The sequence below is a fragment of the Agrilus planipennis genome, unplaced genomic scaffold (assembly GCF_000699045.2).
Source record: "Agrilus planipennis isolate EAB-ADULT unplaced genomic scaffold, Apla_2.0 scaffold43, whole genome shotgun sequence".
NCBI classification, from domain to species: Eukaryota; Metazoa; Arthropoda; class Insecta; order Coleoptera; family Buprestidae; genus Agrilus; species Agrilus planipennis.
The window spans coordinates 1,299,238-1,313,192 of NW_020438914.1; the positions used below are offsets into that span (position 1 = coordinate 1,299,238).

At 32.9% G+C, this 13,955-nt stretch overlaps 1 protein-coding gene across 3 annotated transcripts; it reads right to left on the reverse strand.

The window, feature by feature from the left end:
- Positions 1–753: 753 nt before the first annotated feature.
- Positions 754–8,448, reverse strand: LOC108733970 (importin subunit alpha-5). Of its 3 annotated transcripts, XM_025973585.1 has the most exons (10): positions 8,343–8,448; positions 8,182–8,282; positions 7,954–8,122; positions 7,749–7,896; positions 7,128–7,698; positions 6,166–6,244; positions 3,383–3,486; positions 3,130–3,312; positions 1,598–1,744; positions 754–1,259 (listed from the first exon to the last, which is right to left on the reverse strand). In XM_025973585.1, exons 2-10 carry the CDS (start codon positions 8,233–8,235, stop codon positions 1,155–1,157), a joined length of 1,560 nt encoding a protein of 519 aa, XP_025829370.1. In that variant the 5' UTR covers positions 8,236–8,282; positions 8,343–8,448; the 3' UTR covers positions 754–1,154. The 3 variants fall into 3 exon arrangements, with proteins under 3 accessions (XP_025829370.1, XP_025829372.1, XP_025829371.1); XM_025973587.1 differs by lacking the exons at positions 3,130–3,312; positions 3,383–3,486; positions 6,166–6,244; ... (3 more) ...; positions 8,182–8,282; positions 8,343–8,448 and adding exons at positions 1,816–1,998; positions 2,069–2,251; positions 4,438–5,008; ... (2 more) ...; positions 5,598–5,698; positions 5,759–5,923; XM_025973586.1 differs by lacking the exons at positions 6,166–6,244; positions 7,128–7,698; positions 7,749–7,896; ... (1 more) ...; positions 8,182–8,282; positions 8,343–8,448 and adding exons at positions 4,438–5,008; positions 5,058–5,205 and having other exon boundaries at positions 3,383–3,565.
- Between the last annotated feature and the right edge of the window lie 5,507 nt (positions 8,449–13,955).

Here is a 13,955-nt window from a genome sequence, read left to right on the forward strand (position 1 = left end):
GGACCTACCGATTCAGGTCCTCTTCAGCCGTTTGTTGTTTTATGTCTTTTTGGTTCTTTTGGGGTTTTAGTTGAGACTTCTGACCTCGCGGCAACGATATACAGGGACTGGCCCTGTTGTAGAAAGATTCCATAATCTGGGATCTAGAAAATTTTTGTTACTACAGACCTCATGATGAATGATGGGTAACCCTCACGTGACAATAAAGAAAGTTAAATTTTTAACCATTCATCTATGTCAATTATTTGTGAATGTTTGATACATTAATAGTTTTGTTTGTAATTATTTAGTTAATTGGTAATTAATTCATTAATTAAGAGCTTAGGATTAGCCAATAATTTCTAAAATTGTAAAATAGTGAAAAATAAATTTCATTTATCAGTGCCCTCTAGTGCTATTATAAGTAATCTTACAGTTAAACTAAAAAAGTAAAACAGCAATTGTAATGTTCCTAAAAACATTAGTTGTGTCCACGCTAGAGGACACCACAAAATTACTTGAGGTCACGCTAGAGAGCATTACAAAATTAAAGGTTTTTCTTGGAAAATTAAACATGCACATTTTCCATTGCATATTTAGTAGTTGCGAACGATTTTCAATTGACTGAATACCCGTCTATTTTAAAATTAATAATCACAAACTTTGACAAACAACTGCAATATGTGAATGATTACTTGATCTTACATTATTCTGTTTTATTTCTCTACCTCTTTTTCCATCCAAACTTATAATGCCCATAATAAAAAGAAAAACTACTTCTGATAATTTATTAGATATGGAATAGTACAAACAATGCACAGAAATAAGCCGGAAAGAACGGATTAAAGGTCTTTAAAATCTATAATTATAAGGCACTTTTTATTAATTCAATGAATGAAGCTTTCTTAAATTCGTTGTAAAAAACTTCTGTCCTTTCCTGCTGTTCCTTGCATATTTGTTTTAGAAACAATACAAAAAATACAAATTATTCTTATTTAACTTAAAAGGAAATTAAATGAAAAAGCCACATCATAGGTATTTAAAGAACAAATTATTACAGTCTTCACTATTCTTAACGTTAACGATAATAAATGCTTTCAGGAACGCTAGGAAATAAAAATATCGAAATTTGCAGATTACAACGAGTAATGCGAAAAACAACCAAAAAGAATATTTCAGAACGAAAAACCACCATTTGGAAGATTGGAATTGATCTGTGGATTGAATTGGAGTTGACCATCAGCAGTTTGCGGGGCTGGAACGCTCTCATCAGGAGCGTTCTAAAAAATATATTAATTAAAATAATAAACACTTATTATTTATTAATATTCCATTAAAACTAATGCATGCACCAAAATAGACATATTAAAGAAAAGAAAAACTAAACTGCAAAGTCAAAGTCGTTCGTTATTATTTGGTTTAAGTTTAAATCAAATTAACAGTTTACTAATAAGAGAGAATTTACGGTTTTATTTTATTAAAACCGCTAACAAAAATTAAACAATGAATAACAGGTACTGAAAACACAATCGCTTGGCGCGTTAGTGTTATGCTTCACTTAAATAAAGTGAAAAACATTTTCATAGCTTACTAGTGACTGTGGAAAAAGTAAATTTACCTCTGAGAAGTAATTTTCAATGAGACTTAAAGCCTTTTCGTAAACATTTTCATTATCATGAGCTTGCAATGCTTCTAAAGAATCCAAACCTCCACACTCTTCAATCATAATGGCGACCTTCTCTACCTCTCCTAGACGGTTTGCAGCCTTTAATTTTAAAAGAAAAGTATAAAATATACGAGACTATGAATTCTTAAATTAATATTAAAACAACTTACGTTCAATATATTAGCAAGCCCATCTAATACAACGCTAACAGTTTTCCAATCTTTTGCATTCAGAAGATTACACAAAGGCTTGAGTGTACCCATTTCAACTAGTTTTGCCAACTGTTCTATTGTACCACCACTTGTGTAATTTGTTACTGCCCAGGCTGCTTCTTTTTGAGACTTGAAGTCGCCCTTTAATAAACCACCAATTTTATAAGGTAAAGATTTCCTTTTTCAAACTAAAAGAAACCCATTTACTTACAGTTTGCAAAACCTCGAGCAAAGGTTTCATGACACCTGCATCAAGAACTCTTTGGATTTGTTCTGAATTGCCAGCTGTTATGTTAGACACCGTCCAAGCAGCTTCTTTTACAATATTAAGGCGTTGGTGACTTAAAAGGCGACCCAATACTTCCAAAGCACCTGCATTAATAACCATATCGGTCTAAAACAAAGGGAAAGCTATGTATTTCCATAGAAAATTGAAGTTATCAAAATACGAAATTTGAGAGAATTTCTTATTCCCATCAACTACTAACTAATACTACTGAGCTACTATAACCTACAGCAAAGTGAGATCATGGAAATGGTTAGTGATTGGTTAGGGAGACAGATGTGATAATCGAAGTGAAGACAAAATTGAAAGATTAATTATGGAATATTACTACCTTAGCATTTGCAAAAATGATCTATATTCTAGGTCACTAGCCCATGAGAAAGTAAATTACTTGAAAATAATAATGAGGTGCATATTTTGATACTGAATAATTCCATCTAAAATTAAACTACAATTTCTTTTTCCTAAAACTTTATGCCATGCCCTTTTAAAGAATCACAATAAACTATTGGTTTTCTATATGTACATTGAAACATCCCTTTAATTTTCAATGGGAAATTATCTTTTAACATTTATCTCAGTTTATAGGCGAATGATGAGGATAACGTGGGTAGAAAAGGTTAGAAATGAAGAGGTATTAGAAAGAATAGGAGAACAGAGGAACTATGGAAGTCAATAAAAAATAGGCGAGATAGGTTGGTAGGACACCTTCAGAGGCATGAAGGTCTAGTCAGTGACATATTAGAGGCAGGAGGGGTAGAGGTAGACCTAGGCTAGATTACTGTTTGCAAATAGTGAAGGATAAGGGTTGTTCTAGTTTTAGGGAAATGCGAAGTTTAGCTCAGGATAGGAAAGAGTGGAGGTACGTGTCCAACCAGNGGCGACCTTCTCTACCTCTCCTAGACGGTTTGCAGCCTTTAATTTTAAAAGAAAAGTATAAAATATACGGGGCTATGAATTCTTAAATTAATATTAAAACAACTTACGTTCAATATATTAGCAAGCCCATCTAATACAACGCTAACAGTTTTCCAATCTTTTGCATTCAGAAGATTACACAAAGGCTTGAGTGTACCCATTTCAACTAGTTTTGCCAACTGTTCTATTGTACCACCACTTGTGTAATTTGTTACTGCCCAGGCTGCTTCTTTTTGAGACTTGAAGTCGCCCTTTAATAAACCACCAATTTTATAAGGTAAAGATTTCCTTTTTCAAACTAAAAGAAACCCATTTACTTACAGTTTGCAAAACCTCGAGCAAAGGTTTCATGACACCTGCATCAAGAACTCTTTGGGTCTGTTCTGAATTGCCAGCTGTTATGTTAGACACCGTCCAAGCAGCTTCTTTTACAATATTAAGGCGTTGGTGACTTAAAAGGCGACCCAATACTTCCAAAGCACCTGCATTAATGACCATATCGGTCTAAAACAAAGGGAAAGCTATGTATTTCCATAGAAAATTGAAGTTATCAAAATACGAAATTAGAGAGTATTTCTTATTCCCATCAACTACTAACTAATACTACTGAGCTACTATAACCTACTGCAAAGTGAGATCATGGAAATGGTTAGTGATTGGTTAGGGAGACAGATGTGATAATCGAAGTGAAGACAAAATTGAAAGATTAATTATGGAATATTACTACCTTAGCATTTGCAAAAATGATCTATATTCTAGGTCACTAGCCCATGAGAAAGTAAATTACTTGAAAATAATAATGAGGTGCATATTTTGATACTGAATAATTCCATCTAAAATTAAACTACAATTTCTTTTTCCTAAAACTTTATGCCATGCACTTTTAAAAAATTACAATAAACCATTGGTTTTCTATATGTACATTGAAACGTCCCTTTAATTTTCAATGGGAAATTATCTTTTAACATTTATCTCAGTTTATAGGCGAATGATGAGGATAGCCTAGGTAGAAAAGGTTAGAAATGAAGAGGTATTAGAAAGAATAGGAGAACAGAGGAACTATGGAAGTCAATAAAAAATAGGCGAGATAGGTTGGTAGGACACCTTCAGAGGCATGAAGGTCTAGTCAGTGACATATTAGAGGCAGAAGGGGTAGAGGTAGACCTAGGCTAGATTACTGTTTGCAAATAGTGAAGGATAAGGGTTGTTCTAGTTTTAGGGAAATGCGAAGTTTAGCTCAGGATAGGAAAGAGTGGAGGTACGTGTCCAATCTGTCTTAGAAATGACGACCTTATGATGAAGATGATGATTTATCTCAGTTATTACACCCCATTGTGAAGTGATCCCGTTTAAACCAATTCTAATTTTTTATTTACCTGACTGTCGTTTCCTGTTACAATGTTGCCAACAGCCCTAAGTGCAGGCGTGAGTACAGTAAATTCTTCACTGTATAAGAGCTGCACCAATCTGCTGATTAAACCGGTATCCAAAACAGCTTGTATCTTTTCATTAGTCCCGTCTGTAAGATAACTAAGAGCCCAACATGTATCTGCCAGCACTTCTTTGTCATTAAAATGCAACAGTTTGGCCAATGTTGGCAATGCAGGCCTGACTGTGTCAAAATCTGGTGGAGGGTTTTTATTTCTGCAAAGATTGGAAATCGCCCAAACAGTATTACGTAACAAAGAAACTGAAGAATCTGGTTTGATAAGTCTTAACAAGTCTGTTAAAACACCACACTGTAAAACCAGATCTCTTGTTTTGGGTCCATCACCTGCAATATTACCAATAGCCCAGACAGCTTGCTCAGCTACATCAATGCGTGGAGAAGATAGCAGGGCTTGTAATTTTGGAATTGCTCCTTCTGCTACAACTGCTTGAGTTTGTTCTGAAGTTCCTGAGGCAATGTTCGTAAGGGCCCAACAGGCTTCAAATTGTAATGATGGACTAAAAAACGAAATTAATAAAAGAATTTCTATAACATATGTAATTTTACTTGTTAAAATGTGTTAAAAATTCAACACATCGAGGAACAACTCCACATCTAATCATATGATCAATCGGAGGATTACGTTCTCTGCTTAAAATCTTTCTGCAAGCCCTTGTTGCTCTTAGCTGTTCTTCTTCATCACTGCTCATAATACCTTTCAAANAATCATATGATCAATCGGAGGATTACGTTCTCTGCTTAAAATCTTTCTGCAAGCCCTTGTTGCTCTTAGCTGTTCTTCTTCATCACTGCTCATAATACCTTTCAAAATATACTTATAGTATGCAGTTTAGTATAAAGCAAAAGACAAAATTTTACCTGATAAAATTTCCTCAGAACTCATAGATACAGGAGATGGTAGATTATTATCCTGTAATGGTGAAGTGGGTTCTTCAGCCACTGATATGTTACGCCTCTTGAGAAGTTGATCATCCTTTCTTGCTTTTCGTAACTCAACCGTTTCCCCTATACGTCTTCTTCTCATTTCCTGAAACGCGGCAGTGCCATGTTAAAAATGAAATAGAAAAATTAGCTCATTAAACTTACATCTGTGTTCTTGCCTTTATTTTTAAAAGATCTAATACGATTTTCATCGCCCATTTTGATTGTAATAAAAATCAACAAAAATGGAAACGAATTACTTTGTGCTAAAAAAGATCTTATAGGTTAGATTTTAAAATATATTTAATAAGTAGAATGTTTCAAACCTTATTGCTTAAAAAAACAGAAAAAGACACAATACACTTTTACACAAATTAACACCACGTTCACGGCGACAAACCCTAAGCAAAAGAAAAAGAACCAAAGACTTGAGAAACTCAAAGACCACAGCAGAAAGATTGGAATGGCTCGTACTGACAGTTATAAAACCGTTATATTAGCGACTATTATATTTAACCATTTAACCAATAAAATTTGAAAAGCAAATCTTCATAAGTTTTGATTGGTTGAATCGTTTAAAAATTCAAAAACAAATATTTCATTTAAGGAAATATCAAAGTGTTAGGAAGTGAATATCGTGAAATTCTCAGGAAATAAGGATGAAAATGTGAATAAATTAATTTTAGATAATAAAGAAATAATTTTCTTCGATATTACTAATGATTACTGTAATCTTTTACAATATTAAGGCGTTGGTGACTTAAAAGGCGACCCAATACTTCCAAAGCACCTGCATTAATAACCATATCGGTCTAAAACAAAGGGAAAGCTATGTATTTCCATAGAAAATTGAAGTTATCAAAATACGAAATTTGAGAGAATTTTTGTTATTCCCACCAACTACTAACTAATACTACTGAGCTACTATAACCTACTGCAAAGTGAGATCATGGAAATGGTTAGTGGTTGGTTGGGGAGACAGTTGTGATAATCGAAGTGAAGACAAAATTGAAAGATTAATTATGGAATATTACTACCTTAGCATTTGCAAAAATGATCTATATTCTAGGTCACTAGCCCATGAGAAAGTAAATTACTTGAAAATAATAATGAGGTGCATATTTTGATACTGAATAATTCCATCTAAAATTAAACTACAATTTCTTTTTCCTAAAACTTTATGCCATGCACTTTTAAAAAATTACAATAAACCATTGGTTTTCTATATGTACATTGAAACGTCCCTTTAATTTTCAATGGGAAATTATCTTTTAACATTTATCTCAGTTTATAGGCGAATGATGAGGATAGCCTAGGTAGAAAAGGTTAGAAATGAAGAGGTATTAGAAAGAATAGGAGAACAGAGGAACTATGGAAGTCAATAAAAAATAGGCGAGATAGGTTGGTAGGACACCTTCAGAGGCATGAAGGTCTAGTCAGTGACATATTAGAGGCAGGAGGGGTAGAGGTAGACCTAGGCTAGATTACTGTTCGCAAATAGTTAAGGATAAGGGTTGTTCTAGTTTTAGGGAAATGCGAAGTTTAGCTCAGGATAGGAAAGAGTGGAGGTACATGTCCAATCTGTCTTAGGACTGACGACCTTATGATGATGATGATGATGATGATGATTTATCTCAGTTATTACACCCCATTGTGAAGTGATCCCGTTTAAACCAATTCTAATTTTTTATTTACCTGACTGTCGTTTCCTGTTACAATGTTGCCAACAGCCCTAAGTGCAGGCGTGAGTACAGTAAATTCTTCACTGTATAAGAGCTGCACCAATCTGCTGATTAAACCGGTATCCAAAACAGCTTGTATCTTTTCATTAGTCCCGTCTGTAAGATAACTAAGAGCCCAACATGTATCTGCCAGCACTTCTTTGTCATTAAAATGCAACAATTTGGCCAATGTTGGCAATGCAGGCCTGACTGTGTCAAAATCTGGTGGAGGGTTTTTATTTCTGCAAAGATTGGAAATCGCCCAAACAGTATTACGTAACAAAGAAACTGAAGAATCTGGTTTGATAAGTCTTAACAAGTCTGTTAAAACACCACACTGTAAAACCAGATCTCTTGTTTTGGGTCCATCACCTGCAATATTACCAATAGCCCAGACAGCTTGCTCAGCTACATCAATGCGTGGAGAAGATAGCAGGGCTTGTAATTTTGGAATTGCTCCTTCTGCTACAACTGCTTGAGTTTGTTCTGAAGTTCCTGAGGCAATGTTCGTAAGGGCCCAACAGGCTTCAAATTGTAATGATGGACTAAAAAACGAAATTAATAAAAGAATTTCTATAAAATATGTAAATTTTACTTATTAAAATGTGTTAAAAATTCAACACATCGAGGAACAACTCCACATCTAATCATATGATCAATCGGAGGATTACGTTCTCTGCTTAAAATCTTCCTGCAAGCCCTTGTTGCTCTTAGCTGTTCTTCTTCATCACTGCTCATAATACCTTTCAAAATATACTTATAGTATGCAGTTTAGTATAAAGCAAAAGACAAAATTTTACCTGATAAAATTTCCTCAGAACTCATAGATACAGGGGATGGAAGATTATTATCCTGTAATGGTGAAGTGGGTTCTTCAGCCACTGATATGTTACGCCTCTTGAGAAGTTGATCATCCTTTCTTGCTTTTCGTAACTCAACCGTTTCCCCTATACGTCTTCTTCTCATTTCCTGAAACGCGGCAGTGCCATGTTAAAAATGAAATAGAAAAATTAGCTCATTAAACTTACATCTGTGTTCTTGCCTTTATTTTTAAAAGATCTAATACGATTTTCATCGCCCATTTTGATTGTAATAAAAATCAACAAAAATGGAAACGAATTACTTTGTGCTAAAAAAGATCTTATAGGTTAGATTTTAAAATATATTTAATAAGTAGAATGTTTCAAACCTTATTGCTTAAAAAAAAAACAGAAAAAGACACAATACACTTTTACACAAATTAAAACCACGTTCACGGCGACAAACCCTAAGCAAAAGAAAAAGAACCAAAGACTTGAGAAACTCAAAGACCACAGCAAAAAGATTGGAATGGCTCGTACTGACAGTTATAAAACCGTTATATTAGCGACTATTATATTTAACCATTTAACCAATAAAATTTGAAAAGCAAATCTTCATAAGTTTTGATTGGTTGAATCGTTTAAAAATTCAAAAACAAATATTTCATTTAAGGAAATATCAAAGTGTTAGGAAGTGAATATCGTGAAATTCTCAGGAAATAAGGATGAAAATGTGAATAAATTAATTTTAGATAATAAAGAAATAATTTTCTTCGATATTACTAATGATTACTGTAAAAAAAAAGGAAAAACTCTTTAAATGTAGACCATTGAAAATACAGCACTGTTATATTGGTTGTCTGACCCTTTCATCAGTACATAACCAAATTAATTTTATCTCTAAGAATTTAATGAAAACTAGACTAGCAAGGTGTGCATACCTTAAACATTTAATTTATTCTTACACTAAAGTTAATAGGTATTTCCCCATCAAATACGTTCATCATCAACAATTGCGCCCACTGTAAATAAAATTCTTCAAATAACTCTTGCAATTTATTTAGTTAGTTCTAATACGTATTTAGCGTGATTCCAGAGTATTTTCTTCATTTAATGATTTATTTACATATTTATATATTTATTGATTTAGAAGTAGCTCACGGCTAACATACATACAAAAAATACAAAATCCAAAAATAATGCAGGAAAAGAGAAGAAAAGGTAAAGAATTAAAAATAACAATTTCGTGCGGTATTTTGGTAAAACCAAGAAAATCATTATATTTTTTTCACACTGGTCAAATCATGTCAAGAAGGAAAAGCTCCTCAATAACCCCCACTCTCCTCCTTCCCCTTCCACACTAAAACTAATCTCTTAAGATGCTCTTAAAGTCAGTCATGTCAAATTTAAAGAAGCGGAGTGATGACCTAATCACTTTGCAGAAAATTTCAATGAGATTGGGAAAGAGAATATTGATTGTTTTAAAATCTTTAAATCATAACTGAATGGGGGTATGGGCCAAAAAATTATTAATTTAGCACTACGTAATTTATGGACACTGTTTACTAAATTTCATTAATCTATGTAAGTACTGAGTGGTGCACAATATTTTTAGTAAACACAAATAGATTTGATGGTTTCCCCACACCTGAGCAGGTGATATATAGTTGTTCATGGGAAAATCATAGTTTTGGAGCTGACGCGCAAAAAAATCATGTTGTCCAAACCTTCTGCTGCATGGTACATTAACTTTTTAAGTAATTTGGAGTATATGATATATAGGCGAAATCTGGACCCATTCCGTGATAAGGGGCAAGGAGGGAAAAATCGAAAACAATGTAGGATGAACCGTTTGATTTTGACGGTACAATTTACTTAAAATACTCCATATTCCGGGAAAAATAATGACAGAAATTTTGGCCGGGCCATATTCCATTCCGGTTGGGATCCACATTTTTTCCACACACGAGAAAATAACCTAAGAATTATTTCTGCCATTGTTTTCCTCGGAATGTGAAGTATTTTATATAAATTATACCGTCAAAACTAAGCGGCTAGTCCAACATTTTTTTCGCTCTCCCTCATCTCAGAATGGCCCAGATCCCTCCTATATATTATATAAAAGTGCTCTAAATTACTGTTAATATTATTAGTATTATAAGCAGATACACTATACGACAGAAGACTCAGAATGTGACGTTTAGAAAATCTTGTCTTCTTTGTCACTATGCATGTTGGATTGCCTATATGCGACTCTGTATATTGGGTTGCCTACATGTCACAACACTTATGTAACTTACAAATAAATACAAACTACTGTCCTATATAATAAATATTAAGGTCAAAAGTTATCCTATCTTTTAAGTTGACCAATTTTCATAAAAACTGATTAAGCAGTTTCGGAGTTCATCCCGGACAAAAATTGTGACACTAGATTTTTATATATACAGATAGATATAGTTACTTAATGTGTAAAAATGAAAATTCGCCATGTAAAAGGCTCCTTTATTCACCATTCAACTGTAGTTGTGTAGTTGCTAAAACGATGTAACGAATTACTGGTCTGTGTAATGTGTAATGCATTGTGAAAATGTTACCAAAACGTTAATGAAAATTATCTAATGAAATTTAACTATTTATTATTATAGGAATAAANTGTCCTATATAATAAATATTAAGGTCAAAAGTTATCCTATCTTTTAAGTTGACCAATTTTCATAAAAACTGATTAAGCAGTTTCGGAGTTCATCCCGGACAAAAATTGTGACACTAGATTTTTATATATACAGATAGATATAGTTACTTAATGTGTAAAAATGAAAATTCGCCATGTAAAAGGCTCCTTTATTCACCATTCAACTGTAGTTGTGTAGTTGCTAAAACGATGTAACGAATTACTGGTCTGTGTAATGTGTAATGCATTGTGAAAATGTTACCAAAACGTTAATGAAAATTATCTAATGAAATTTAACTATTTATTATTATAGGAATAAAATAATTAGTAAATCAATGGAAAAACTTAAAATTAAAGTGGATTTTTTTAACATTTTACTTTATTTCAAACTAATGCACTCATACAACAAATACAGTTAGTATTCCCTCATTCCCTGATTAAGTAAAAAGGGTAAATTTGAAGTATCTGCTATTATGTATACTTATACCTATAAGTTTTTTATTAATCAACAAGCAGACACGAAACAAACGTCTTTTTGGTAATAAATTCATAGGTTTGATTTTCTCCCTTTTAAATCGCTATTCCAGTTATGTTTCAAAGTCTCTGTTTATTTTATGTTTAGAAATAGCAGATGAATCTCTGGGATAATTCGTTATCTTGAAGATTCCTCTAATCTCCATGCATTAATAAATTGTTTTGGTAAAACGTCTATGTAAAGACAATTTATTAATTCGTTTCTTTCATTAAACTAAGATTTTTGAAAATAACGACTAATTAATCACGATTCATTTTACTTAATATTTTTTTTATTAATGCAACTGATGTGGAAAGAGTTTATAATAGGCTCATTTTTTTTTTATTCGAACTAAATATAGAACAAGCAAATGGCATCAATGAGTGCTATGGAAATATAGCATAAATTACTGCATCATTAAATGACGGAAAAGTTAATTCCTTAATGCTCTTTGACCAACAACCAAGAGTAGTTGTGGCAAATAACGCAATTACTATTAACGTAATACTATTCCTGAATCAACCCACAGTAAGTGACAATATTAGGTACTATAAAAATCAGTACCTACATTAGTAAAGAAGGAATATTTTCTCACTAAAGTTATTATTTATAGGTGCTGGATGTTATCAAAAAAAGCAACATTTATTGGAATTTACCACAATTTTTAGAGTGTTAAATAACATCTATAAAATGTATAATAACATTTCTTTTTTGTATAAACCAGTTTCTGATATGAGAAAAATGTACGAGAGGCCCTTAAATCTCAAAATCATTATTTCTTAAAAACTCTTTAAATGTAGACCATTGAAAATACAGCACTGTTATATTGGTTGTCTGACACTTTCATCAGTACATAACCAAATTAATTTTATCTCAAAGAATTTAATGAAAACTAGACCAGCAAGGTATGCATACCTTAAACATTTAATTTATTCTTACACTAAAGTTAATAGGTATTTCCCCAACAAATACGTTCATCATCAACAATTGCGCCCACTGTAAATAAAATTCTTCAAATAAAACTTGCAATTTATNAACGTAATACTATTCCTGAATCAACCCACAGTAAGTGACAATATTAGGTACTATAAAAATCAGTACCTACATTAGTAAAGAAGGAATATTTTCTCACTAAAGTTATTATTTATAGGTGCTGGATGTTATCAAAAAAAGCAACATTTATTGGAATTTACCACAATTTTTAGAGTGTTAAATAACATCTATAAAATGTATAATAACATTTCTTTTTTGTATAAACCAGTTTCTGATATGAGAAAAATGTACGAGAGGCCCTTAAATCTCAAAATCATTATTTCTTAAGAATTTAAATAGGTATTTTTGAAAAACCATCAGTACATTATCTTATTTTTACATCTCTCGATACTCGCAGTAGTTGTTATGAAAGTGACTTTGTTCAAGTCATGAAAAACACAAAATAGAGAAATGGGAGCAGATCGTAGCAACTATCCACAATAAATTTTTCGTTTGTGACCGAATTTAATTGGTTGACGACTTTAATTTAAAGCAAAAACAATCGGCCCAGAATCGGCGACACTAATTTCGTTCTGTTACTGAGCTGCTTTGCAACTGCTAAGATCATTTACAATAACTGCCATTTTTTGTCGTCCAGCGGCGGTATTCGAAAGTTCGACGCACCTGGTACTTACGGTTTCTCTCTCTCTTTCTGCTGAAGCTCAGGTATTTCTCTTCGTACCAGTAGAGACGAAGGGAGAGTGTACATCCACCCACCTTTGCCAACCGTGTTACGTCTGGATCTGGTTGCTGGTGCTGGTTGCAACCGGAGGACCTGTGGATTTAATGATTAGTCATTTATCTAGTCCTCTGCTTGTCTTTTACGGCTGTAACTCACGTACATAACACACACCTTTTCAATCACCGTCCAGTTCTTCGTATTTAAAATCCATTTAATCAGAACTTACAACTCAGCAGGTTGACTTCCACGAAACAATTCAGTCGCTGGAATTCTTACAAAAATTTAAAGTAAAAAGAAGAATTTTTGATGCACAAATTAGGAAACATAAAATAGCCATCAGCTTATGACCGACCTTCGATGAAAAGGCATGAAAATCAACCAAACAACTTGAAAATACACCAAAGCAATGTATTAGGTAGATAAAGTAATTTCTGAAGATGAGGTAAGTCCTAGGAAGTTAGAAATTGAAACAGCTAACAGTGTATTTCTCTCAGCAATATAACGTAGGCTTCTTTCTATCCATATATTGTCACCTTCCCCCTGTATACATAAAAAGCACGTCGTCAATGACTTGACGTTGATCAAAAACTACTGAAACTAGTTTAAAAAAGATTTAGATCACAACAATTTCAACTTTCCACAGATGTTTTGTGCAGTCGTGAGATAAAAAATTATCCGGAGACCACTCAGAAGTTGCGTTACTGAACTCCCGTTCTACTAGAATGTTTTAAATAAAACTAGTAGCGAATTTGATTCGATGTGTTTAATGAGAATGTTTCTTACATACTAACTAACAATATCAAATTTACTTAAAAACTACAGAACAACTAACAAAGGGGGTGGAGTCTAATTGAAAGATATTCTGGTGGTAGATAAATGTAGGAATTTCCTGAATGTCGTCATAGACGAGAGGGTGTTGACTTCAACTAGTTATAGAAAAGTTCTAGAAACAGGTATCAAAGAGCTAACAATAAGCCAGGTACTAGTGACAGAAAAACCTCATTTATACTACCAGGAATTATTGAATTTATCACGTACATTTTGTCTGTATGACAATGAAATTATTCACAAAATATTGTAAAACCAAATAATAAAAGAAA